The 27117-nt window shown below is 31.0% G+C and overlaps 1 protein-coding gene and 2 pseudogenes across 1 annotated transcript in view; 1 reads left to right on the top strand and 2 right to left on the bottom strand.

The window, feature by feature from the left end:
* LOC149881747 (uncharacterized) overlaps positions 1 to 27117 on the bottom strand; it is a 290985-nt pseudogene that overhangs the window by 193403 nt on the left and 70465 nt on the right.
* Positions 1 to 27117, bottom strand: part of LOC149881751 (uncharacterized) — a 61963-nt gene that overhangs the window by 9166 nt on the left and 25680 nt on the right. Inside the window, exons 9-11 of the mRNA XM_090065969.1 lie at positions 15017 to 15079; positions 12764 to 12826; positions 5039 to 5101 (exon numbers count right to left, since the gene is read on the bottom strand). Of these exons, the coding sequence (XP_089922095.1) occupies positions 5039 to 5101; positions 12764 to 12826; positions 15017 to 15079 (189 nt within the window). The remainder of the gene's footprint in view (positions 1 to 5038; positions 5102 to 12763; positions 12827 to 15016; positions 15080 to 27117) is intronic.
* On the top strand, positions 893 to 1641 carry LOC149881752 (uncharacterized; annotated as a pseudogene).

The following is a 27117-nucleotide window of genomic DNA, read 5'->3' as shown; positions in this document are numbered from 1 at the left end:
TATATATATATATATATATATATATATATATATATATATATATATATATATATATATACCGTCAAACGGGGTGACTCCGGACAGAGCATTACTTTGTATTCTACTTCAGTTTCTTTTAGCAATTGCGCGAAGCTACAAGCGTAAATTAAACTTAAAAGTGTTTTATGGAACAAGCTCTAAAGAAGATATGAAAAAAGCTATAGAAGATCACAGTAAAGGCATGAGTATTCGAAAAGCTGCTGATAGGCATAAAGTCAAAAAATCAACATTGCATAATCACATTGTAAAACCCACTTTAAAGAAGGCTGGAGGCCAGACAATTTTAAGAAAAGCAGATGAGGTACTCATTTCTTAAATGCTGGAAGCTGTTGCTGATTGGGGTTTTCCTAATGGAAGGTGGGAAGTCAGAATGATGGCTTTTGATTTCCTCAAAAATTGTAATGAGTTTAACAGTTGCAATTTGCAGATACCTGGAAATGACTGGTTAAATTCTTTTATGAAAAGAAACAATATTTCTGGCAGAAATGCTTCTAACATTAAACGATTGAGATCAAAGTTAGGAGTAGAAATGATGAATAATTTTTTTTGATGAACTTAAAAAAACTAATGAATCTCTTGGTAATATTCAACCTTGAAACATATTTAACTTTGATGAAACAATCCTTTCATATGATCCTGGAAAACAGTTTGTTTTAGTTCGAAGAGGAAGGCGACGTGTGGAAAACGTTCAAGAACATAGTAAAACTTCAATATCAATTATGTGGTGTAGCTCTGCTTCAGGAGTACTTCTACCACCTATGGTAGTTTATAGAGCATCTAATCTTTTTAAGGTTGGTTAACAGGAGGGCCACAGGGAACAAAATACAGTTGCACAAAATTAGGTTGGTTTGATATGGAGACATTTTCCAAGTGGTTTGAAACATGCTTCTTGCCAAACGTTCAACATTTACATGGACCCAAGCTTCTTTTAGGAGATAACTTGGCCTCTCATTTTAATCCAGACATTATTAAACTTGCTAAGGAGCATAATGTTTACTTCGTTATGTTGCCATCAAATGCCACACATTTAATGCAGCCATTAGATGTATCTGTTTTTGGTCCAATGAAGCGTTGTTGGAATCATGCACTTTATGAGTGGAGAAACAAAGCAGAAAAACTGGATGCTTTCCTAAAGAACATTTTCCAGCTCTATTAAAAAGTTTATCAATTAAGTTGCAAGACACAGTGTGTCAGAATTTGGTTTCTGGATTTATTACATGTGGACTAAATCCAATAAACCGTATAAAGGTTTTAAAAAGAATTCCTGAATACAAGGAACCTGGTGCATCAATAGCATCTATTTTAAACGATTCAGTTACAACTTTTCTAATGTCTCATCGTGGTGCATATAAAACAAAAAAGCCCAGTGGCAATAAGTTGAACATTGCATCTGGGGCAGTTTTAAATGTTATTGAAGATATTGAAACTGATCTTCGTTTCATCTGTGGAAAAAAAGATAATTACAAAAACGATGAAATTAGTGAAGAAGAAGAGGAAGTTTTAATTAATTGGACTGGTTGTGAACGCTGTGGTCGTTGGTATCATTCAAAGTTTTTGGAAAATTCCTTGTCGATTGATTGCATTGTATGCCCAAAACCATAATATTTTTTGAATTATTTTTTGAGACAATGATTTGTATATGATTTACTTTTACAGTTGTCAATAATTTAAGCAAAATAAGCAAGATTAGTAATTGATTCTTCATAATTAATCATTGTAGTTTTATCATTAACTATATGTATATTTGAAGTTTATCAATAGTTAAAAAAATTTTTAATTAAGCAGCTATTTTACATAGTTAAACAGTCATTTTAAAATCCTTGATGTTGAATTTTCAACTTTTAAAATCCCAAGCTTCAAAGGTCCGGAGTAACCCCATTTCCCGATTTTTAATTTTTGATTTTTAAACCGATTACTTATGCTAATATCATATTGGGAAGCTGTAAAACGAAATTTCTTTATGTTCTTTATATATATATATATATATATACACACCTTGTACAGAACGTTTAAACGCACTTGTATTTTTGTAAGTTATGGTAAGTTTGGACTGGTGCAAAGAGAAAATCAGATGCAGGGTCTTTTTTTCGTAGCCAATTATTAATTAAGAAAAAAACACAATTTTGAAACAACAAAACACAAAATCTTTTCTGAAATGAATTATCAAACACAAGAAAACAAAAAATTGATAAGAAGAAAGTGCAACAAAGTTTAAACGCACTTATTAATTTTTTGTCATGGAAATATGTTAATATGGAATATGACCCCCGTTTATTTTTGATACATGCTTGTAATCGGCTCGGCATTGATTCAATAAGATTTTCAATCATCTTGATTGGTATTTCAAGCCACAATTTTGTAAGTTCTTTTTTAAGCATTTCGTGACTAGTTATTTGCTTTTTTGTTAATTGATAATCCATCCAGCTCCATAAATTTTAGGTTTAAGTCAGGTGATCGTGCTGGCCAAGTCATGAGTCGAATATTACTTTCGACGAAGTAATTGGTAATTAAATGTGCTGTATGACATGGAGCATCGTCTTGTTGAAATAACCAGTTTTGATCAGCTTGGAATAAATCGCAACTAGGGATAAGCGAATTTTTCAAAATGTCACAATACCCATACTGGTTCAATCTTTCTTCGTATTTTTTATGACAGCCAACGCCTGAGCCTGTTATGCATTCCCATATGCCAACAGAGCCACCACCTTTTTGAATACGGCTCTGTATGTGTTGCTTTAAATATTTCTCCGTATTTTTGCGACGAACAAATTTCTTGTTTTTTCTGTTATTAATTTCAAATTTCGACTCATCGCTAAAGATAATCATTTTCCATTGTTCCACTGAATAATTTAAACGCTCTTTACACCATTTTTTTTGTTTTAGACGATCGGTTAACGACAACTTAGGCTTTTCACGAACTGACAGTTTTTTTGGGCGTTCAATTTGAGGTTTATTATTGATACTACCAGTCCATAAGTAATTTTTTAATGTTGTACGAACGCTGAATTCAGAAATATTCAAGTGTTTGCCGATTTGTCGATTGCTCATTTTCATTTTATGCATGCCAATGACTTCCCATTTGATTTTTGGTGAGACAGCTCTTTTACCCATGAAACTATGATCTTTTGACAAAGTTTTATCACTTGAAAATGGTTGAAGGTTGAATCAAATCGTAGACGCAGTTTTTTTTTTTTGCGAAATAAAATAAGAATAAAGATGCAAATATTTATTCTTTTTAAGTCCTTTCAATGTTTATTACAAAAAATTGAAAAGACATAATTGCTCCGTTAATTTTCTCATCACCCTCCACCTTTTTTATTGAATCCTTATATATTTTTTCTACCCTAAATCGATAAATTAAACCATTAGTATAAAAAAAAATAAAAAATGCGGACCACATCCCATCAATTTATTGGGTTATCATTTCTTAAAAGAATTATACACGCTAAAAAAACAAGTGCATTTAAACCTTCTGTACAAGGTGTGTATATATATATATATATATGTATATATATATATATATATATATATATATATACATATATATAAATATATATAAACTAAAAAACCAGAAGAAAAGACTCCTGTTTGCTACATCTCATATTGACTGGAATGTGCAGAAATGGCGAACTGTCCTGTTCAGTGATGAATCGAAGTTCAACATTATTGGGAGCAATGACATTTGCCGTGTACGTTGACCGGCCGGAAAACGCCTCAATTTACGTTACTGCCATAAGACCGTGAAGCATGGGGAAGGCAATGTAATGGTCTGGGGGTGCTTTTCTGCTAACGGTCTAGGTCCAATACATCGAAACGATAGAATAGTGGATCGTTTCATGAATAAAAATATCCTGAAAGATGTTATGTTATCTCATGCTGAATGGAATATGCCAATAAAATGAGTTTTTCAGCAAGACAACGATCCGAAACACGCTGCAAAAGTAGGCAAGCAGTGGTTTCAAGACAAGCACCAATCGGTGATGGATTGGCTGCCTCAATCTCCGGATCTCAACCCTATTGAGAACCTGTGGGAGATCGTCAACCGCAGAATCAATCGTGAAGGTGTTCGTAATAAGGATCAACTGTTTGAACAAATCTAAAAGGCCAGGGCAGCGATTCCACAAAGTTTTATTAATCACCTGATCGAATCTATGCCTCCAAGATGCAAGGCTGTGATTGACAACAAAGGATTCACCACGAAATATTGATAGCGAAATACAGCTTGGTCAACATTTTGTCGAGTTGCACTTGTTTTGTCCAGAAGGAAATCAATTTTATTTAATACTTTTGATTAATTTATTAATTTTCGTGTACAAATAATGAACTTTGTGAGGTATAAAACTTGAAGAACTTTGTCTCTAAACAGTTACCTAGTTATTTCTCTAAATTGAAAAAAGGCAGCATCTTTATATAAAAAAACTAAATTAGCATTATTTGTTTGCAAATGTTTTGTCCAATACTGTTTATATATATATATATATCTATATATATCTATATATATATATATATATATATATATATATATATATATATATATATATATATATATATATATATATATATATATATATATATATATATATATATATATATATAGTTTTTATATCAGTTTCTATAAATATTTTATAGAAAAAACCTAAAAAACGAGTTTTTTTCTCTGTAAAACGTTTCCTTTGATACAACTTACTTAACAATAATTACTTAATACTAGTTACTCAAGGCTAGTTTTATCTTACAAATGTTTTATTCTAATCAGAATGGAAAAAAATTATACGAAAAACGTAAAAACATTACTCATCCCATTTGTTAACATCAAATTAAATGTTTTCAATCACAAGAATTTGGTGCTTCAAATTTATTTGGGAACTTTTTTATTTATATTTTAATCAACAGCTTATAACCGCTGCTTTTATGAATCACGTTATAAGTTTCCGTCATACTACTTTTAGTAATAAAAATCACTACAATTAAGTAAACAACTTGAAAAGTTTTGACTTACCCAATTTAATTTTGTTGGTTCTTGCTGTATTCTCAAAACTATACACTGATGTGGTGCTTTGTTCTGTGAATTAAAATATATATATAAATATATACATATGCATATATACTAGGGTGTCCCGTTTTTAGGGTCGCATTTTATTTTTACTGTTCCCAGCATTTTTCTGCTGCGTATATGTGAGAAAATGAGACCTGTAAGGTTTTAGAGCTCTAACTTTCTTTTTATGACTACACAAGCCACCTTATAGTTCAAAAATCAGGATTTTTGGGTGAAAAACGCCTATTTTTACAGTGCTTGTGTAGTCACAGTTTAAAAGATACAGGATAAGATTATGTTTAACCATGTACATTAACCCTGGTTAGTTAGAAAAAAATTAGGAGCAGTTTGAATAAAACCGTTAGTTAGGTTTGAAGTGAGTTCAAAGATATACAGTTGACTTAATTATTATGCGGTTTGACGCGGTTGACCAAATCAAACAGAATACTGATCTAATCGTTATGAAATTGGTCTGAATTAGTTTCCGAACCCTTTTCACACCTAATTAGACCAACGAAAACCCAAAATCGGTTAAAAAGTACTAGTTTTATGTTTAACTTTGTTTATATATTACACTAGACATCTTTTAACCACTATTTCTACAACATATTAACATTTTCTTTTTTTTCCACCACTCCCTTGGGGTCTCCCAGCCTTTCTTTTCTGGTCCACTGCTAGGAGAAGATCTTTCCTCAGCTCTTTATCATGGCTTCTATCAACAAAGTCCTGTATAAGCTTAACATTCTCTCTGGAAAATCATTAGTTACAAGAATGTTGGAGATAAAGTCCTTGAACTTTGTGTAGCCAGACAATCTGTTCCACATCCTAGGTGGAATCTTCATCTATTCAAACTGCTGGCTATCCATTTTTAAGATGTTAAATATCAAAATGGATTCTGAATCAACAAACGCAGACAACCCGGGCCTCTCTCCTTTTTTGTCAATGAATCCTGATATATTAACCTTCTTATACATAAATGACAGAGAATCCTTTTCCTTTGTATCATTTATCACTAGAATTCTTTCAGCAATTTGGTCTTTTCCTCATCTTACACTCCAGGATCTAGTAAATTAAATGGGATCAAAGTTGAATAAAGATACTTTGTATGGTTTGCAATGCTATCGACACATTTGGCTGCAACATTAGGTCTGCTCTTCAAGCATGACTTCATCTCCCAGATTGCTTCTATGTCATGACTTGGAGAAATTATAGTCTGAGACAAGAACCACTTTGCATAACACAATGCTACAAACTCAGAGATGGCCTCAACTTCTCTTTTTGTAGAAGCTTTGGAAACAATATCTGTCATTTGGCTCAGAATTTACAGCTTCATGCAATATATAGCCTGTGCCATAAACCTTGCATGATGAATTGCTACAGGTTGTCGAACTGTCAGTTGATCAATCTCTGGGGATAAATAGAATTAAACAATTTCTGCTAGCTCCCAATAATCATCTGTGGGTATTTTGTCATCATCCAACGGCATTGTGATGATTACTAGGGATACTGTAGCAGCATTGTCAAGTTGTTGATTTACTCCATATTTGAATTTGCAAAATTTATTTTGATCAATCCGAATAAGAGAAAACTCATCCAACAGTTTCTTGAAGCGTTGATTATCTGGACCTGGGGTTGTCCTGAAGAGCTTCGCAACATTCCTAATATGACACTCATAGACATGATGTCTGCAAGCAACATACATAGCAGGTCTTCCAAGATAGATGTTAAATCTGGAACTTACTCCTTTTTCTTTACCTGTATTTGACACAGTGGTGTCAAATACACTAGACCTTTAGTGTCTTCTTTGAGTGAGTTTTCTTCTATAATCTCAATAATCTTCTCAGCATGACAAGATCAGAATCAGTGACAGGAGCTACTCCGAGCAAAAAATGTTCTTCATCACAAGTTACACTCAATGCTTAGCGCTCTCTTTTGAGCTTCTTTCGATCAGTATACTCTTTGACCAGCTTTCCATCATAACGAAGAATCATGTTTGATCCAGCTTTTGCTCTTAAAGATATTTCTCTTTCACTTGAAGATGAAACCTGCAACTCAGACTGATAACTCTGGTCATGATCTGCTCCAGACATTCTTACTCTTGCCTGTTGAGTTTTTTGAGCAGAATAAGTGAACCTTTTATCTTTCTTCCCAATGTAATATTTCCTGCAACTTCTTTAATCATTTATGAAAATGATATCTTCTGCCTTGTCCTCCTGAGATCTTTTCTTATCTTTCTCTAATATTTGTATCGCATCACTTTTCTTATCTTTCTCTAATATTTGTGTCACATCACTTTAATATTGTATCACATCAAAAAGAACAGGCAAAATATTGTCTTTGAAAATTATTTTCTTTTTTACTTCTTTAAGTGTTTTGCCTTTTTTGAAGAGAAATCAATTTTTTGTGCTTGGCTAGCAGTTCACTCATTTTCTTCTGTACTTTATCCGCTCTGAATGTTGGAATTACAGCTTTTTCATAAATAGCAGTGACCTTTTTAACGAAACACTGACAATTATCCTCACAAATGAGCTTGAAATCATGAAAGAATACACAGCAGAGAAGGGTGTTATCTTTGATCTTAGGATTTTCAGACGTTAAAAAATTATAATGCTCCAAAATGTTTTGTTAGAAGTGAGTTGATTGTCATTCAACTTGTCAATTTAACTCTTCAGAAGAAATATTTCTTTCCTTTTTTTTTGGTTTTAGCCATTCTGTTCATACTCTCTGCACTGGAGTAAAATAACAACTATAATTGACAGAAGTGTATAAAAGTGTCCTGTCATTTACAGATTTATAAAGTGTTCTGTCACTTAAAAAGATAATGTTTCTCAAAGTTCCAATATTAGTGTTCTATCACTAATTTGAAGCAACTTTCATGTACATGGGTTCAACATAATTTAAACCGGTATCTTTCAAACTGCGAATACACAAGCACTGTAAAAATAGGCTTTTTTCACCCAAAAATCATGAATTTTGAAACTTAATATTGTATTTATTATCTATTCTCTCTTTTAAGACTGGCACCGATCTCTAAGATCAGCCCGTATATTTATACATGTATATTAATATGACACTTGTCCCTTATAAAACCGAAATATAAATGTCAATAACTCATAACTGCTCATAACTCCTTTATTCTTTATTGTTTGTCCGCGAGTAGATATCATTTTCTCACTCTCAAAATCAAGTGAAACCGTTGTGTTCCTTCTGTATTCATCAACCAGAAGATTAAGATTGCTTCTGCGCATTATTGCTGTATTATCCCAACTCAAACAAGGAGCAGGTATTGCATACACTCTTCTAAGATGAATCTGATTTCGATGAAGGATATGTCCATTATCATTCAATTTTACTTCATATGATCTAGGGGCAACACATTTAACTATTTACCTCTAAGACTCCATTCGCGAGTTACTTCATTTTGGATTGCAACATTTTGACCTTGTCTAAAGACCTGTGGTACAAAATGACCAATATTTTTATCATAGTATTTTTTAGATTGAATTCTCTCTTTGACTAAATCTTTTGACTTTTTTAGTTGTTCCTTATTTTAAGTTTGAAATCTGGGTAAATTGTCTCTCAGTTGACGTCCATGTAAAAACTCTGCTGGAGATAAGCCACATTTTATTTGAGTATTACGTAATATTAAGATACCTTTATAAATGTCTTCATTTGACATACAACATTTCTTTATCAACAATTTTATTGATTTTACAGTGGCTTCTGCTAAACCATTCGATTGTGCATAGCGTGGACTACTCGTTATGTGTTTAAATTTCCACTCTTGAGAGAATTGATGAATCAATTTCGAACTATATTGTGTACCATTATCTGACACTAATTCTTCTCGGATACCATTTCTAGAAAATGATTCTTGGCATGCTTGTATTACATCAGTTGATCTAGTACTTGAAAGCAGAAACACTTCAGTCCAAAGGCTCTAGTAATCAACAATAATTAATTTTTTGTTAGCCCTTTGAAACAAAAGAGTTCTCAGTTTTTGCCATGGTCGCGTTGGAATTACAGGAGATAACAGATGTTCTTTTGGCTTTGATAGGAGATATTTCATACATGCCTCATATTTTCGAAATAATTAATCACAATTTCAAATTATTTTATCTTTGAAATCCCAATAAGGCTGATTATTAGCTAGACAGTATTTTTTTTATTAGGCCATCCCGAAATTATGCTTTCTTCCAATTGTTTCAAGAGTTCATCTTCTCCAGTTTTCTTCCTAATTTCATTTTACCGACTCTCTGTAGCAGGCATACTTTTTATTATTGAATTAACATATATGTTAAGATCATTTTCTGCTATCTCGTCTTCCTTTGTAGGTTGAGATACAGGAGCACGAGACACTGCATCTGCTTCAGTGATCAAGTTGCCAGGAACATGCTCTGCAGTAAATGAAAGTCTTCAATTCATTCTTAAGCGTTTCCATATTAAATTCCCATATTAAAATACAATTCACTTATTAATGGTTTATGATCTGTTGCCAATATAAAGTTTGGTTGACCATACAAATATTTTGACATGAGTGTGCACCCCCATGCTACAGCTAACATTTCCATTTCGATTGGATAATAATTTTTCTCAGTAATTGTCAAAAATCTAGATGCACAATCAATTGGTTTGTATACACCATCATGACTCTGGTAAACAGCTACACTTAGTCCGTTAACTAACTTCCATCTTTTCTTACTTTTACAGGTTTTTTAACATCATAGTGGGCCAAAATGGGTGGATTAGTCAAACTATTTTTTACATCATTGAATGCTTTTGAATAATTGTCATTCCAAAACCATGCTGATTTTGAACTTAAAAAATTTCTTAAAGGCTCTCTTGAATTTTGATAACTGCTGAGCCATATCAAGAAAGCTACGTTAAGCTGTAATATTTGTTGGTCTTGGAAAATTTTGTTTAGCTTCAACTTTTTTAGTCAATGGTTTTACTCCCTCTGCTGAAATTTTTTGACCTAAAAATTCTACTTCAGTTTGATTAAATAAACATTTTTCCAAATTAAGGGTAACTCCATGTTCTGCTAATCTACTCAGCAATGCTACAAGGTTTTCATTATACTCATTTTCTGTATTGCCAAAAACTAAAAAATCATCCATACTTTTTACTACTCCTTTAAGACCTTCAATTAAATGATCCATTTTTTTTACTAAAAGTTTCTGGGCGTGATGTTAGCCCAAATGGATACCTTGTTGGGCAGAAACGACCAAAAGGTGTAGTAAAGGTACATTTTAATTGACTTTCAACATCGATTGGTAACTGCCAATATCCTGAGTTGGCAACTAATTTAGCCATATATTTACACCCATTTCCTAGTTGCGCCAATGTATCATCTACACTCGAAAGTTCATAGAATTCACGTTTTGTATCTTTGTTTAATTGTGTCAAAACAATACAGATACGAAGCTGTCCGTTTGGTTTTTTCACGACTACTATTGCATGACACTAGTCTGTAGGTTGATTCACTATTTTGATAGCACCCATTTCTTTCATTCGTTCAAGTTCTTTCTTCAATGGTTCAAGTAGTTGAAATGCTACTCGGCGTGGCGCTCAAATGTGGTATGGTGTTGCATTTTCTTGTACTGTAATATGTACGAGATCACCTTTAATTGTCCCTAATCTTTTAAATACTGATGGAAACTGTTCTATAATGCTACATGTTGCTTTTGTAATTGTAGCACACGTGAATCCTTCTGGAATGTCTCTTTTAACCTGGTTAAACTTTTGTAAGGCAAGTCTTCCCAATAAAGTAGTTTGTACATTCTTACAAACATATATAGTAACTAATTCACTGTGCTGACCATTGATTGAAAATGATTTTTGAAAGTAATCTAGACAATCATGTGCTTTATGATCAAGACCTATTAATTGTTTGTTAGTGACACGTAATTGTTTAATTTTAACTCCAAACTTTTTTAAGTGATTAGTTCCTATAACTGTTACCTCTGCACCTGTGTAAACTTTAAATGTTATTTTTCCATAGTTCACTTTAAATTGCATTTCCCAAGGTCCTTCTGGATTATCTACTCCTACTCTACCCAAAAACAATGCACCTAAATGCTGCTACGTGCTTGACAAATTTTTGTTGTCACTTTGCTGATCAACATATCTATCAGGAATATTTGATTTTTGTTTTTAGGCAAACTGAACTATTTGAGAAGTGGTTTATAATACCACAGTCTCTACACTACTTACCCCATGCTGGACATGATCCCTGAATAAAAGGATGCTTTTTTAAACAGAATATACATCTCAATGAACTAAATTTAACATCTTGTTTAGTGCTAGTATTCCATGTGGGTAAAGTAAATTTATTTTTCCTGTACAATTGCTGTCCAATACGGTCTACACTGTCAGTGTTGTTATTTCGTAGTTCAGATACACCATCTTGTGCTTTTTCTGAAGAAAGACATATTTCCACTGCTTTATCTAGTGTCAAATTCTTTTTAGAAAGCACTTTTTCTTGTACTTTGTCACATCTTATCCCAGATACAATTTTATCTCTTAATAAACTGCCAAAACAAACTGCAGTTTTACAAAAATTGTAGTTTTTACATAACAATTTTACTTCTGTTAAGAAATCATCAAAACATTCACCATTTTCTTGAAAACGTTTGAAATATTTGTCTTTCTAAAGTCTCATTAACATTACCCTTGGCAAACACTTCCATTTTCTCCAAAATAACAGCTGGATCTGTCCTTTCGTTTTCGGTTAGGTTTAATGATTCATAAATGCTTCGAGTTTCTGAAGAAAACGTATATTTTAACATAGCAGCTTGATATGCTGCTGGTTTCTTTTCTAAATCTGATTACATAACATAATCCTGCCATTCCTCAATCCATGACCGAAATGCAGCGAATCTATCTACAGTTAAATCCAAGATTGAAGGAGAAATAACCTTACTACTTTCTGTCATTTTATCTGTAACGATTAACAGGGTTGAACAAGATAATAATAAAAGGTTTTCGCACGTTTCTTCACATAGTCATAGCGCCATGTTGTGTTTATTATCAATTCTCTCTTTTAAGTCCGGCACCGATCTCTGAGATCAGCCCGTATATTTATACATGAATATAAATGACACACTTAAGGTGGCTAGTTTAGTCACAGAAATAAAATTGAAGCTCTAAAACATTACATATCTCATTTTCTCATTTATTTACTTAACGAGAAACGAATTTTTTACAGTCAGAGTAGTTATCTCTTACAAATCCCTGATTGTTTTCAAGACAGGTTAATTTTGAAAAGTTTTTATAACTAATTTATTGCATGAAATTTTGATTTAATTTGCACAAATATCTCTTGAAATAAAACATGAACTTTTATCATTCTCTCTGCCAAGCACTTAATTTAATACTATTTTAATAATAACACTTACTTAATGCTAGTTATATCTTGCAAACGTTTTATTCTAATCAAAACTGAAGAAAAACTATTTCATAGAAAAACATGAAAACACTTTTTCTCCCTTTTGTTAATACCAAACTTAAGGTTTTTAATTATCTAGATTAAAATGCCCTAACTTTCTTCAAGGGTATTTTTTTATTTATAGCTTAAACAACAGTTTATAACCACTACCTTTACGAATCATGTTTTAAATTCCTTTTATGCTATTTTTAGTAATAAAAAGCACTACATTTAAATAAATAACTTGAAAAGTTTTGACTTACGCAAATCTCTATAGCTGGATCTTGCTATATTAAATGAGCTGTACATTGATGAGAAACTTCGTACTGTGATTTAAAACATTTGTATAAAAATACACACATACATACATAGAGCTATTCACGAAAGTTTAAACGATTGCAGAATTTTCAGATCTAATCTTCGGTTTTTTTTTAATAAAAATCTATTGGAAACAGATATCAAAATAATTATTGTTCCAGTTTGGTTAATAGGTTATTTGTTAATTAGAATAAAAAAAAGTAGGTTTTGACTCATCAGCGTTTACTCAGAAATTTCATTAAAAGGTAGGTGATACAAACTAAGAGGTTTCAAAAAAGTTTAAACGATTTTATTTAGGATCAATTATTTGCTAATTAATTGATAAATCCGCTGCGAATTTTTTTTTCACAGCGGATTAATCAATTAATTAGCAAATAATTGAGTAGTTTTTCAATTAAAAAATTCATCACAATATCATCAGACAGCTTTTAATTCATTAAAAATCAACTTGAAATATTGCAAATTTCATATTATTTTCAATTGCGTGCAAATGGGTCGAAAATCAGTTTCTAGTGTCATCAAATGGCAAGTTATATGTATGGCGTGGACAAAAAATCACACAAACGTTCAAATAGGCGAAATACATAACATTTCTGAATATTGCGTTAGAAAAACCATCAAAACCTGGGAACTTACCATGGACGTCTCCGACATGCCGCATACTGGGAGACCATCCAAACTCAGCAACCGTGACAAAAATGGTATATTCAGAATGAGCAGAGAAAACCCCAGACTCAGCTACAAAAAGCTAGCACAAATCTTCAAAGAGTCAAAAAATAATCCAAAAGTTAGCTGAGAGCTCGTGAGACGAACATTGTTGGACAAAGGTATTGGAACGAACATAGCTGCTAGAAAACCTATTCTTTCAATCACGGAAAAACGTAAACGACGAGTGTGGTCCAAAGAAAGGCTGGGCTGGTCTGTAGAACAATTGGCAAAAGTTATTTGGAGTGATGAAGCTAATTTTCAAGTTGTAAACCGCAAGGGAAGAATCTATGATTTGCAACGGAGAAATAATCAGACAGGTTTTTGCAACATCGTCGACAAGGCGGTGGAGGTTCGGTTGGCATCTGGGGATGTTTTTCTCACATAGGTATAGGCTTCTGTGAGCTGTATCAAGGCCGAATTAATCAATACACCTACGAGAACACATTGGAAACGTGTTTAGTTCCATCAATCAGACACTTGTATGGCAGAAGCAAGCAATTCATCTTTCAACAAGACGGGGCTTCAGCTCATACAGCACACTCAATCAAAAAACAGTTTTTGAAAAAAAAGTTCAATGTGATGCCCTGGTGCCCTAGATCACCAGATCTCAACCCAATTGAAAATATTTGGTCTTGGATCGACAATCGACTGACTTTTCATGAAGTTCAATCAACTCAGCATTTAAAGCAACTTTTTAATGAGTACTTGCTGAAAGTACCTCGCGTGATATGCATGAAATTAGTTGAATCAATGCATAAACGAGCTTATCTTTGCTATACAAAACAAAGGAAGACACTTTAAATATTAATTTCGCTTTTTTTTTTTCATTTTTTGTATGAATGTAGCAATTCGTTTAAACTTTTGTGCTTCTAATTTTTCCTGCAAGAATTTTTGTAATAGCTTTTTTCTAACTAAATATTAAATTTTTTGTAATATGTCCATATTCTTTTTAAAGCTATTTACTTTTTCTGTAATAATTTAATAAAATTAGGTCGATATCATTTCAAAGTTTTTCTTTATTAAACAAAAACCAAACATACTTGATAAATATTCTGCGATTGTTTAAACTTTCGTGAATAAACGCACTTAATTATATACATATATATTTACATAAACATAAAAATCATAAATAAATATATACATTTATATATATATATATATATATATATATATATATACATATATATATATATATATATATATATATATATATATATATATATATATATATATATATATATATATATATATATATATATATATACGTATATACATTTATATCTAAATAACTAACATATATATCAAATTTAAGGATTTCAATCATCTAGATTATGATACTCTAGACTTTTTAAAGGTACTTTTATAGTTTTAGTTTAAATAACATTTTATAACCACTACTTTTATGAATCACGCTTTAAATTCCTTGCATGCTAATTTTAGTAACCAAAATCAATACATTTAAGTAAATAACTTGAAAAGTCTTGACTTACCCAAATCATTATTGTTGGTAAATGCTGTATTCTCTAAGCTATACTCTGATGAGGTCCTTTGTTCTTCAATTTAAAACATATTCATAAATATATACATAGACATATATATATATATATATATATATATATATATATATATATATATATATATATATATATATATATATATATATATACCTACATACATGTATATATAAATACATTCATTTATATATACATATATGTAAACATTTATACATAAATATATAAATACACACACACACACACACACACACACACACACAGATATATATATATATATATATATATATATATATATATATATATATATATATATATATATATATATATATATATATAACATATACATATATATATTTACATACATATATATATAAACTAATAAATGCATATATACATAACATATATACATGTATATATTTTATAAAGATATACTGATATATACATGCATACATATGTATACATGTATTTATTAATCTTTATGCGTATATATATATATATATATATATATATATATATATATATATATATATTAGGGATATGACTTTTTAATTTTTTTTCAAATAAAATGTTTCCTGTATCATAAATCGATGAACTTTTACCTAAAATCATGAAAAAAGGCCCAAATAGCTTTCTGCAACAAAAAAAGGTCACCCCCAAAATAAAAATTTGATTTACCATTTTTATACATAATTATTTCTTAATTCTCAGCTTAATTCTCAGTGTTGCTAATGTGAGCTCAGTGTTGATAATGTGAATAGTTCTATGAAGTACTCTGCGTGTAACTGAGCTAATAAGGAACTACTGTAGCGAACTAAAGACGCTGTAAGTGTACGAAGTATAAGTAGTTGTAGCATTATCGTTAGGATACGGACTGGATTATCGAACTGTTATCAACATTGACTGGATTATCGAACTATAATTGGATTACTATACAGTTAAAGTATTTTATTAATTAAACGACTTTATTAAACGGATATTTACGCTCAGCTATCCGTAAAGTCGTAACAATATTATATGATGTCTCACAAGAAAAGTCATACCACAGTAACAAAGAACAAGAAGACTTGGACTAAAAATTTGGTGAGATTTCAAGAGTCACACAGAAGAAGAGGAAGCGTGGCTGTAGAAGAACATTCACTCGATGAAAAATCCAGAATACCACTTCAATTGCAGATCGTAGGAAGATACCAGTTTCTCGGAGCATATGTTAAAGGAAGAAAAGAACGAATAGACCAAATTTCTAAGGAAATTACAAAATTGTGGGACAATAAACTGAATTTTCCACATGTGTCTGATCAAGTGATAAGAGCAAAGCTTATGAAGGTGCTGAAGGTCTATGATGAATGTGTCAAGCGTGGAAAATATGATGTTCTCAATGCATTATTTGACATCACGAAAGTGAATGGCCAGTGGTTATCCTCGGAAGATAAACGTCTATACCACCTACAAAAAGAAAGTAAAGGACAGGTGGGGTACTCAACAGGACAAGTGGCAAGTAAAGAAACCATTCACCCTTCCAAGAGAAGGAAAGTCCAGTCTGGAACAGCAATACCTTCCACATCACAAGTCCTGTCTACCACAGACAGTGGTACTGAATCTGAAAACTGCAAAAGTAAGAGTGAAGATGATGAAGACGACGACGGTGATAAAGACGATGATGAGGACACTCAGAAAAAAACTAGAAAGCACTACAAAAGTAAATTTGCTGTAAGTATGGTTACATCAAGTGGAGTTTCCACAAAGAAAGCTGCTAAAATATGTAATGTATTATCACAACAAGGTATTGATATTCCAACTCCAAGTCAATCAGCAATTTACAAGTCCACATTCAAAGAGGCAGGTAAATTAAAAAAAGAAATGATACAACAACTTAAAATGGAACAGTGGTCCTTACACTTTGACGGCAAACGAATAGATGATAAAGAATATCAGGTAGTTGTACTTCAGAATGAAAGAACTGACGTGAAACTTGATGCACTGCGTTTAAAAGATGGCAAAGCTGAAACTGTTGCTGAAAAAATTGCCAAACTTATTGATGAATAAAATTTGTGGAATTCAATTAAGATGATCATTACTGATACAACAAACGTCAATACTGGGAAGAGAAATGGAGTTGTTGTGAAGTTGCAACGTATGTTTAAATTAAAGGGTGTCACAATACCACAATTTATCGGTTGTCAGCATCACGTACTAGACAGGATTCTCCGTCTGGTGATGGACGAAGAACTTGGGGGTGATACCAAATCTCCAAACATTGAATACCCATTTGTGTCTGAACTGTTGAATAAGTATGATGAACTGAAGGATAAGTTTGTGAATGGAACTGTAGAAATTCTTGATAAATCAGGGTGGAGAGACGATATGAAGTTTTTGTACCATTTAACAAGAGTGTTTAGGTTCTATGAAGAACAAAGAAACTTCCCTCTGATTCACTTTCAGAACATTCCTAATATGAGCAATGCCAGATGGAGCTCAAGAGCCATTCTCGCCATTCTGGCGTTCATTCTTATGCCTGAAGCGAGAAAGAATTTGGAGAAGGTTTGCAGGTTCATTTCATATGAGTGGGCAGAACATTGGTTTAGTAGTCAAAAGTACAATGACAATGACTTCAAGAATTTATCTGATGTATTGAAGCCTTACAAAAAGGCATTGCAGTCATTCAAAAATCACTGGAAGAAAGAGCCATCCGTCATCGACATACCACGAAGTAATCAGATAGCTGAACGTGCAATCAAGGTGATGCAAGACCTGTATGCTTCCTGCAGAAAGAAAGACAAACTGCAACTTCGATTCATTCTAAGTAATAAGCGCTAGACTCTTTATGAGACGTGAGCATCATGTGACCCCTGTACTAAACACAGTAGGCCTATAGACACAGACAGTTATGTATATTGTTGTACTAGACGCTTTGATACTGTTAATTTTGTAATACATGTATAATTATATATCACATAATGTTTTTTGTTATATCACAGTACATGTTGCATAAATAAATAAAATAACAACAGGAGTATGACTCTTACAACATCTTCAGCCTTTAATATTCATTTACTGTACAAAAGTGTACCTATTGAAAATTCGATATTTTGGTTTTGGGGTGACCTTTTTTCAAAATATGTCAAAATGAAACATCTATTCGTTCTTTTTACATAAAAGTTCATTGAATTACGATACAGGCCTAGTAGGTTGCAAAAAAGTCATATCCCTAATATATATACATATATATATTTGTAGATATATATATATATATATATATATATATATATATATGTATATATATATATATATATATATATATATGTATATACATATATATATATATATATAAATATACATATGTAATAATATATATATATATATGTTAATATATATACTTATTTATAAATACATATATTTATATACATATATAGATACATATATACGTATATATAAATATATATATATATACATATATATATATATATATAAATATATATATATATATATATATATTTATAAATATACATATATATATATATATATATATATATATATATTTATATTTATATTTAAGGAGACCTGAGCATTTTTTTAAAAAGAGATATTGTCTTACATTTCTCTGATTACTTTTATAGCAGACTATTTTTTAAAAATATCCTTATAACTAAAAGATATATATTTATTTATTAATATGTTTGTCAATTTTGTCTTTATTTATATTTAACACAACAGCCAACAACAGCTACCTTTACTAATCATGTTTTAAAATCCCAGTATGCTATATTTAGTAATAAAAAACACAACATGTAAGCCAATAGCTTGAAAAGATTTGATTTTATATATATATATATATATATATATATATATATATATACATTATGCGACAAAAGTGTTTACATGTTTTTGAAAATATTCTTTTTTAAAATTAATGATTGAAATACATGTTTATATATCAATATATATATATACCAAATAAAGGTAAGTCATTGCAGTTTCATGTTTTGAGCCTGAATTTAAATGAATGAGAAGTGTTTATAGCAAATTATTTATTGAAACAAAATGTCAGATGTAAACAGTTTTGTCGCGATTTATGCTATTATTAATTTTAATGCGAAATTAATACTTTGTGGCTATATTTTTAACTTGTTTAAATAAAACATATCTCAATTAGTAATAAACGGTTTATTTAAACTTAAAATTTGTAATGTAAACAATAGAAAAATTATAATTGAAAGAATGAAGAAAGTGTCGAAAGAAATTGAAAATTTAGCTGTTCAGAAGCTTAAATCAGGATTGTCTCTTCGTGAGACAGGACGAGAACTTAATATATCTTATTGTTTAGTCTATAAAATTAAGAAGCGAAACGATATAGAGGAGAAATGCAACAAAAATGGACGCAAGAAAATTTTCACTATTCGAGATCAGAGAACAATTTCTAGATTAATCATGACAAAAAAAGCAAAATCAGCACACGATGTAAAGAAACAATTAAATAATGCTTAAGGTACAGTGGTAAGTACTCGAACAGTGCAGAGAGAACTCAAGAGAATTGGATTCAAGGCAAAAAAGAAGATCAAGAAACCACTACTAACACCGAAACATCGTAAACAACGATTGGAATTTGCAAAGAAGTATGAAAACTGGACTTTTGCTGAGTGGAGTAAGGTGATTTGGACAGACGAAAGCAAGATTAACTTGATTGGCTCTGATGGCATTCGATATGTATGGAAAAAAGCTGGAGAAGGAATTTCTGATCGTGACTTTATTCCAACAGTAAAATATGGCGGCGGAAAGTTGTTGTTTTGGGGATGTTTCTCTTCGTCTGGTGTTGGTAAAATCGTAAAAATTGATGGAATAATGGACGCGAAACATTATATTAACATTTTAAACAATGGCTATTTGCCTAGTTTACGAGGATGGCGAAAGCAAATTCGTTCGACACTTTTTATGCAAGACAATGATTCAAAGCACAAGGCAAAAATTACATTAGAATTCCTAAATTCGAAGAAATTTAAGATTCTAGAGTGGCCTGCGCAAAGTCCCGATCTTAACCCGATCGAGAATCTTTGAACTATTGTGAAGAATCGAGCTTATAATTATGAAACAAGAGCAGCCAGTCGACCAGAATTATGGGAACGAGTTGAGTATGTTTGGAGTTCGATAACTGTTGAAGAATGCAAGAAGTTGATTGGTAGCATGCCTGCGAGAATTGCAGCAGTCATTAGAAGTCGTGGAGGCTACACAAAGTATTAATTTCGCATTAAAATTAATAATAGCATAAATCGCGACAAAACTGTTTACATCTGACATTTTGTTTCAATAAATAATTTGCTATAAACACTTCTCATTCATTTAAATTCAGGCTCAAAACATGAAACTACAATGAGTTACCTTTATTTTGGTATATATATATTGATATATAAACATGTATTTCAATCATTTATTTTAAAAAAGAATATTTTCAAAAACATGTATACACTTTTGTCGCATACTGTATATATATATATATATATATATATATATATATATATATATATATATATATATATATATATATATATATATATATATATATATATATATACCTTTTATGTATATATATACACATGTAAGTATAAACATTAGGTATATGATAAATTTTAAATCAATTAGGCTGGGGTTCTAAATGATGAACTTTTGCCTATAAATAACAGAAATGACATTGATTTCACCATACCTTGAAAAAACTTCCCGCACCTAAGACAGTTTCATATTTAACCATACAACACATGGCGGCCCAAAAGCTATTAGTTACAATATGTCAGCTTTATATACAATACACATGAGAAATACACGAGAATGAGTACCTACACTGTCCTACAGCATTTGTAGTGATGTTAATAATCTTTCAAATTTGTTTATTAGTATTAATAAATTTACAGATAAGATTTTTGTTTGTTCTGCAAGACGAACGAATGTCCTCCATCAACTTTACAGTTCTCTCGGCTACTATGTTTGATCGAGGCACATCAAGCACTGATGGTTCCTTCTTCCAATGGGTAGAGAAGCATTTCACAGCTTTGGAACATTTAAGTTTGGATATTGCTGACAGCAGGTCTTCATAAGTCGCCTCAGCATAGTGCTGGTTTGAAAACCAGGCCCGCGACCATGTAGTTGCAACTAAATCGCAAGTTATCCTCAGTTGTTCTTGCCAGTTTGGAAGAATGAAAAATACAATAAGCGCAAAAATGCCTCTTGAGTTCCACCTGGCACTGTGCAGTGATGGCAGCTTGTGCCATTTACTACGAGGCCATTTTGCCTCGTTTTTGTAAAACTTGTATGCTTCACAAAGCTGAAAAAGAAATTTAAAGTCATCTCTCCAGCCAAGGTTCTCATACTCTGCTACCACTGCTGTGCCCTTGTAGGCATTTTTTAAATCATCATAATGCTCCATAATCTCATCAATAAATTTGTAGTTAATGTTAGGCGACTGTGACTGTATAGGAAAAAAGAAATCCAACATGACGTAGAACAAGATCAAGAATGTGGTGTTGGCCGCCGATGTATTGAGGTTCATCGAATCCCTTGTCTCGAAATGTTTTCTGAAGCTTGGCTACAACTCCATTCTTGCCACCAGTATTTACAGCTGTTGTGTCAGAGATGGTCATCTGAATACTGTTCCATGCATTGTAATCATCAAGTAGGTCCTGTAGTGCTTTATATATGTTTGCAGAGGATCCACTGTTACAAACCAAAATGGCAAGTTTTAGGGTGGAATGCAAGAACCGAACTTTAAATTTGAAGTCGAACTTCAAACCTTAAGTGCAACTTGAGCGAATGCACAAAGCGAACCTAAACTCAAGTCAGACTTGAAAACCGCTAAAAATAGACCGTTTTCAAGTCTGACTTCAAACCAGACTTGAGAGAGCAAAAATTCCTTCCGAATGCAAGAACCCGATTTGAAATTTCAAGTCAGACTTCAAATCTCAAGTCTGACTTGAACGGAATGTAAGAAGTGAACTTGAACTGAAGTCAGACTTGAAAAACGAGAATTTTTGAATTTTCAAGTCATTTTTTCAAGTCTGCTCCAGAATAATCTTGAAACCAAACTTGAAAAAAAAAACAGACCGCCATTATCATTTTGCTGATGTAACAAAACTTTACTATTACTATATAACTTATTACAACCTTTGCAAATATGAAAATAAGTTTTTAACAAGCAAAAGTAGTTACTTGGGTATATTTTCGTGAATAATTAAAAGATTACATTGTAAAAGTATTTTTGTCAATGAATTCATTACAGAAAACTGAATACCAACATTGTGAAAACGTGTCTTTTAAAACATCCTGTAACTCGTATGTAATGATCCAACATGTCATATTTTGATGCTATTATAAATGATTATTAGCTTTTTGAAATGTCGAACATCCTAGCATTATAAAGGCTGTTGATTAAGGCACATTTTTGTGATACAGTATAAAAGTAAATTCCATTTAGTAATAAACAGTTGCAGTTATACAAAGAAGTGATATGTGTAAAAGGAGTAAAAGAGAATTCAAGAGAAGAAGTAGTTATAATATGAAATATTAAAAAAAACTTGTTTTAAAACGTTCAAAAATGAATCGGTATGAGCTGAATTTTAGAAAAAGAAGAAGAAGAAGAAGAAGAAGAAGAAGAAGAAATATGCCAAATCACATACCAAGAATTATTATTGACAGAGCCAATCCTTTAGACGTTTACAATGATATAGAATTTAAAAGACGCTACAGATTTTGCAAAGAAATCTTTTTAATATTAGCTAATGACATTATTAACAACAATGTTGACAATCGAGGGTGCCCTCTTTCATCTGTACAACAACTGGCTATTGCATTTCGGTTTTATGCTACTGGTTCATTCCAAGTGAGTAGATATTCAAGAAATGGTATCAGACAATGGTACCTTTTTATTGTATTGTATTCTTATTGTATTCTTATTGTAGATTTTGTATTATGTTTTTAAATAACGCCATTTTATAACTACAAATAAAATAATCATATACTCAAGTTACAATAAATAAAGTACCTCATATTTAAATTTGTATGATTTGATCTAATTAAGTACACTTTTTTAGAGAGTAATAGGAGATTTGGAGGAGCTGAAAGTTAATCAGTCAACTGTTTGTCGAGTAGTTAAAAACATTTCAATTCAAATTGCCAACGAAAGATATTAGTACATAAAGTTTCCAACAGAAGCTGATTCTTTGATAATTCAGCAAAAGTGATTATAAGTTTTCATGGATATCTGATTTTGTAATTTCATAAAACTTCGAACTTTCCTTAGGTAAAGAAAATTTTTACATTTATCAACCATTATTTAGATTTTACCAAATTCAAGGATTTCCAGGATTTATAGAAGCAATTGATGGAACACGTATTCCTATAATAATTCCTTGTGGAGAAAGCGCAGAAAAATATCGAAACAAAAAGAGATTTTTTTCTTTGGATTGCCAGGTCATTGCAGGTGCTTCAAAAGAAATTTTATCTGCTTGTGTTCAATGGCCTTGAAGTGTTTAGGATTCATTTGTTTTTGCTAACTCAGCTATTAAACAAGTTTTTGAAGCTTCCCATCATGTTCATGTTTTAGGTGATTCTGGCTATCTTTGAAAACAATATTAAATGACACCTTTTTCTAACCCAATAACGAAAGTGAAATCAGATACAATTACTACTTGAGAAGTACACACATGTTGAATGTTTTTGTTGAATATTGTTTTGTATATCAAAAAAACGATACCCTTGTCTTAACATTCTCTTACGAAAAAAACTGTAAACTCCATAGCTGTAATACTATCCTGTTTTGTGCTTCACAACATTGCCCTTCTACAAAATGATTATTGTGGAGACAGTGAAATACAAAAAAGCAATAAAGATTATGGTGCTGAAGCATTTACAAGAGATATTTTTGCAGAAACGAAGAGAAATCAAATTTTGGACTGATTTTTTTTTTTTTAATTTTGTCTGATTATGAATAAAAAAATTGTGTCTGATTATGGATAAAGGTCTAATAACAAAAACATTATTTGCAAATATTTATACTGCATATTATTTAAAAAGAATTACATTTTATATTTCAAATTAGTATTATATATGAAAAAAACAATTTCTAATAAAATAAAGTAATAAATTATAACATTCTTAAAAAAAAAATTTGGATCTGATATTGTTTAAAAATAATACTCCTCGCATAGAATAATTCTATTGTGTTGCTTTTTTAAAATTTTAACTGTGACAATTTTTTTTTTTATAAGTTTCCATTTTAATTTCATCTTCTTTTTGTATTGTCACTTTTTCTGGAGTGATTTTTTTTTTTGTATTAGTTATTTCTATTTGTTTTTACATTAGTTCTTTATCAAAATCATGAATTTCATTATATTGCTTTTTTGTATTTTTTTTAAAAGTGATTTTTGTTTAACTTTAAATTTTGTTCTTTTTCATGTGTTAATGAGCAAGATACTATAAATGGTTTCTTAAAAATTTTCTTTTCTGTTTCTATAAGTGGCCCAATAACATATATATATATATATATATATATATATATATATATATATATATATATATATATATATATATATATATATATATATATATATATATATATATATATATATATATATATATACACATACATAGTATTGTGTAGTATTAGCATTGAGAAAACTAATTTTGTTTAAAGTAGTTTTCTCAGTATTTGTGAAATAAAAACCATTATTTTCATTGAAGTATTAGAAAAAAGATTAGTGAAAAATACATTCTAGTATAGTATCATCCCCAAAAGGCGTCAAAATAAGATTCTGTATTTTCCAAAACATTTTCATGTATTTTAATTCAAATGGAATCTGTTAAAATGGAGAAATCAAGAGATATTTTCTTGATCACTTGAGTGGACTATACGACCAACCGTTGTTTACCTACAACTTAGGGTTTGAAACTGAAAGTGTCTTAGAACTGAAAGTGCCAAGATAAATTTCTTTTTCTGATGAAAAATAGATAGCAAGACCGTTTTTTTTTTTTTTTACTGTTATTAACTTTTTATTTTATCGTATCTTATACAAATATCATTACACGAATTTGTTTTAGTAAAAGGTTTTTCCCGTAAAAAAAAATGCATTACCGCTATTGGTTGCGAAACGCATTTTCCGATAAACTCCCTGAATTCAACGCCTCGACTGTTTTTCAAGTTCGACTTTCTCAAGCACGAACTTGAAATTTTCAAGTCTCGTTTACGCATTTGCTGAAGTCAATTTTTCAAGTCTGACTTGACAAATTCGAACTTGAGATTTCAAGTCAAACTGGACTCAAGTTCGGTTCTTGCATTCCACCCTTAATGTTCTTCTGTCATTTTTCAAGCACACAACTTGGTACTCAGTCTTGTCAATTTTCTTACCATCAAAATCTAAAGAAAATTTCTCTTCAGAGATCAGTTCCTCGAGGCGGTTTTTAACTTGTTCTGCATCTCTGCTTGTTCGACGCCAGACTCCAGACTGTGATGGTGTTGGGACACTAACTCCATCCTCAGCCAGACTTTGAAGCACCCGTGACGTTTTTCTGGTTGAAAAGAGTGACTAGACACTAGTTTGGCAGCAGACTTAGTTGACTGGCGTGTTGCACGCTTTCTGGGAGATTCTCCTGGACTTGCCTCCGAGTCACCACTGCTGCTTCCTTCCTCAGAATCCTCACTATCGCAGGAAAGTAGTAGGGAGATAACCGTTTGGTTTATCGAGGGTTCTGATGTACTTTTGGCCCTTTTTGATGAATGGATTGTTGACATAGGAGCCACTTTCTTAGTTGTATATCCCACCCTGCCATCTGATTCAACTTTTACTATGTACAGTTGTTTGTCCTCACTACAAAGCCAATTTCCATCTGGTTTTGTTATATCGAAAAGATGAGCAAGATTTTCTTCAAATACTGCATTTGGTCGCTTTCTGTGTTTTTCAAATGATGTGATAAGTTTGTCAACATTAGCAGACACCTGTTGTTTGGAAAGAACAGGAAAATTAAACTTCTGCCAAAGATTCATCAATTCCTCGGATATTTTTGTTAGTCTATCATGTCGTCCTTTCAATTCATCAAAGAGTCCCAAGAATCTTCCAACAATATCTCTGTTGGAAGGCATTTTACACAATTTGTCGCTCATATCCTGTTTTACCTGTGGTATATTAGGACGGCGCTTCGTGCTTGATTTCAAATTTTGTGTCCACATTTCACCAGCTGCTTCCACTGCTTATTTTGACTTTTTACTTTTAAAGGACATATTTTCAAAAAGAAGCACTAAACAGCATATCTTGCAAATTAATACTGCAAACAAACAAAAATTTTTTGAATGTTATGAACAACTATACAATATACAATATTATATATTTACAGTTTTAAAAATCAAAGTCAAGCATAAGGAAGTAAGAACTGGGAACAAAATCGAGTGAAAAATCGAAAAAGTTAAAAGTGGTGAGGTGCTAGGTGCGGGAGGCTTTTTTGTGATCCAATGAAATAAACCTCAAAACAGTGATCTATTGGTAAAAGTTCATCAAATGCAACATCAGGAAAATAAAAATTTTGAAAAAAGTTTCTTTGTGATATACCTTATATACATATACATACATTCAAATACATATATTTACATATATATAAACATATGTATAAATACATAAATATACACATACATAAGTATATATATATACATATATATACATATATGTATATATATATATACATATATATATATATATATATATATATATATATATATATATATATATATATTATTTTTATATCAGTTTCTATAAATATTTTATAGAAAAAATTTAAAAAATAAATTTTTGCTCTGTAAAACACTGCATTTGATGCAACTTATTTAATATTACTCACTTAATGCTTGTTACTCAAGGCTAGTTATATCTTACAAAAGTTTTATTCTAATCAGAATAATGGAAAAAAAATTTTTGGAAAAACATAAAAACATTACTAATCCCATTTGTTAACATCAAATTAAATGTTTTCAATCACAAGGTTATAATGTTTCAAGTTTATATGCGAACTTTTTTATTTATATTTTAATCAACAGCTTATAACAGCTACTT

This window comes from Hydra viridissima, unplaced genomic scaffold, assembly GCF_058129835.1.
Source record: "Hydra viridissima isolate aposymbiotic clone 2 unplaced genomic scaffold, HvirCarnegie_v1 scaffold_11, whole genome shotgun sequence".
In the NCBI taxonomy this organism is placed as follows: domain Eukaryota; kingdom Metazoa; phylum Cnidaria; class Hydrozoa; order Anthoathecata; family Hydridae; genus Hydra; species Hydra viridissima.
Note: the sequence above shows the minus strand (reverse complement) of the source record. Positions and strands in the feature narration are given on the sequence as shown.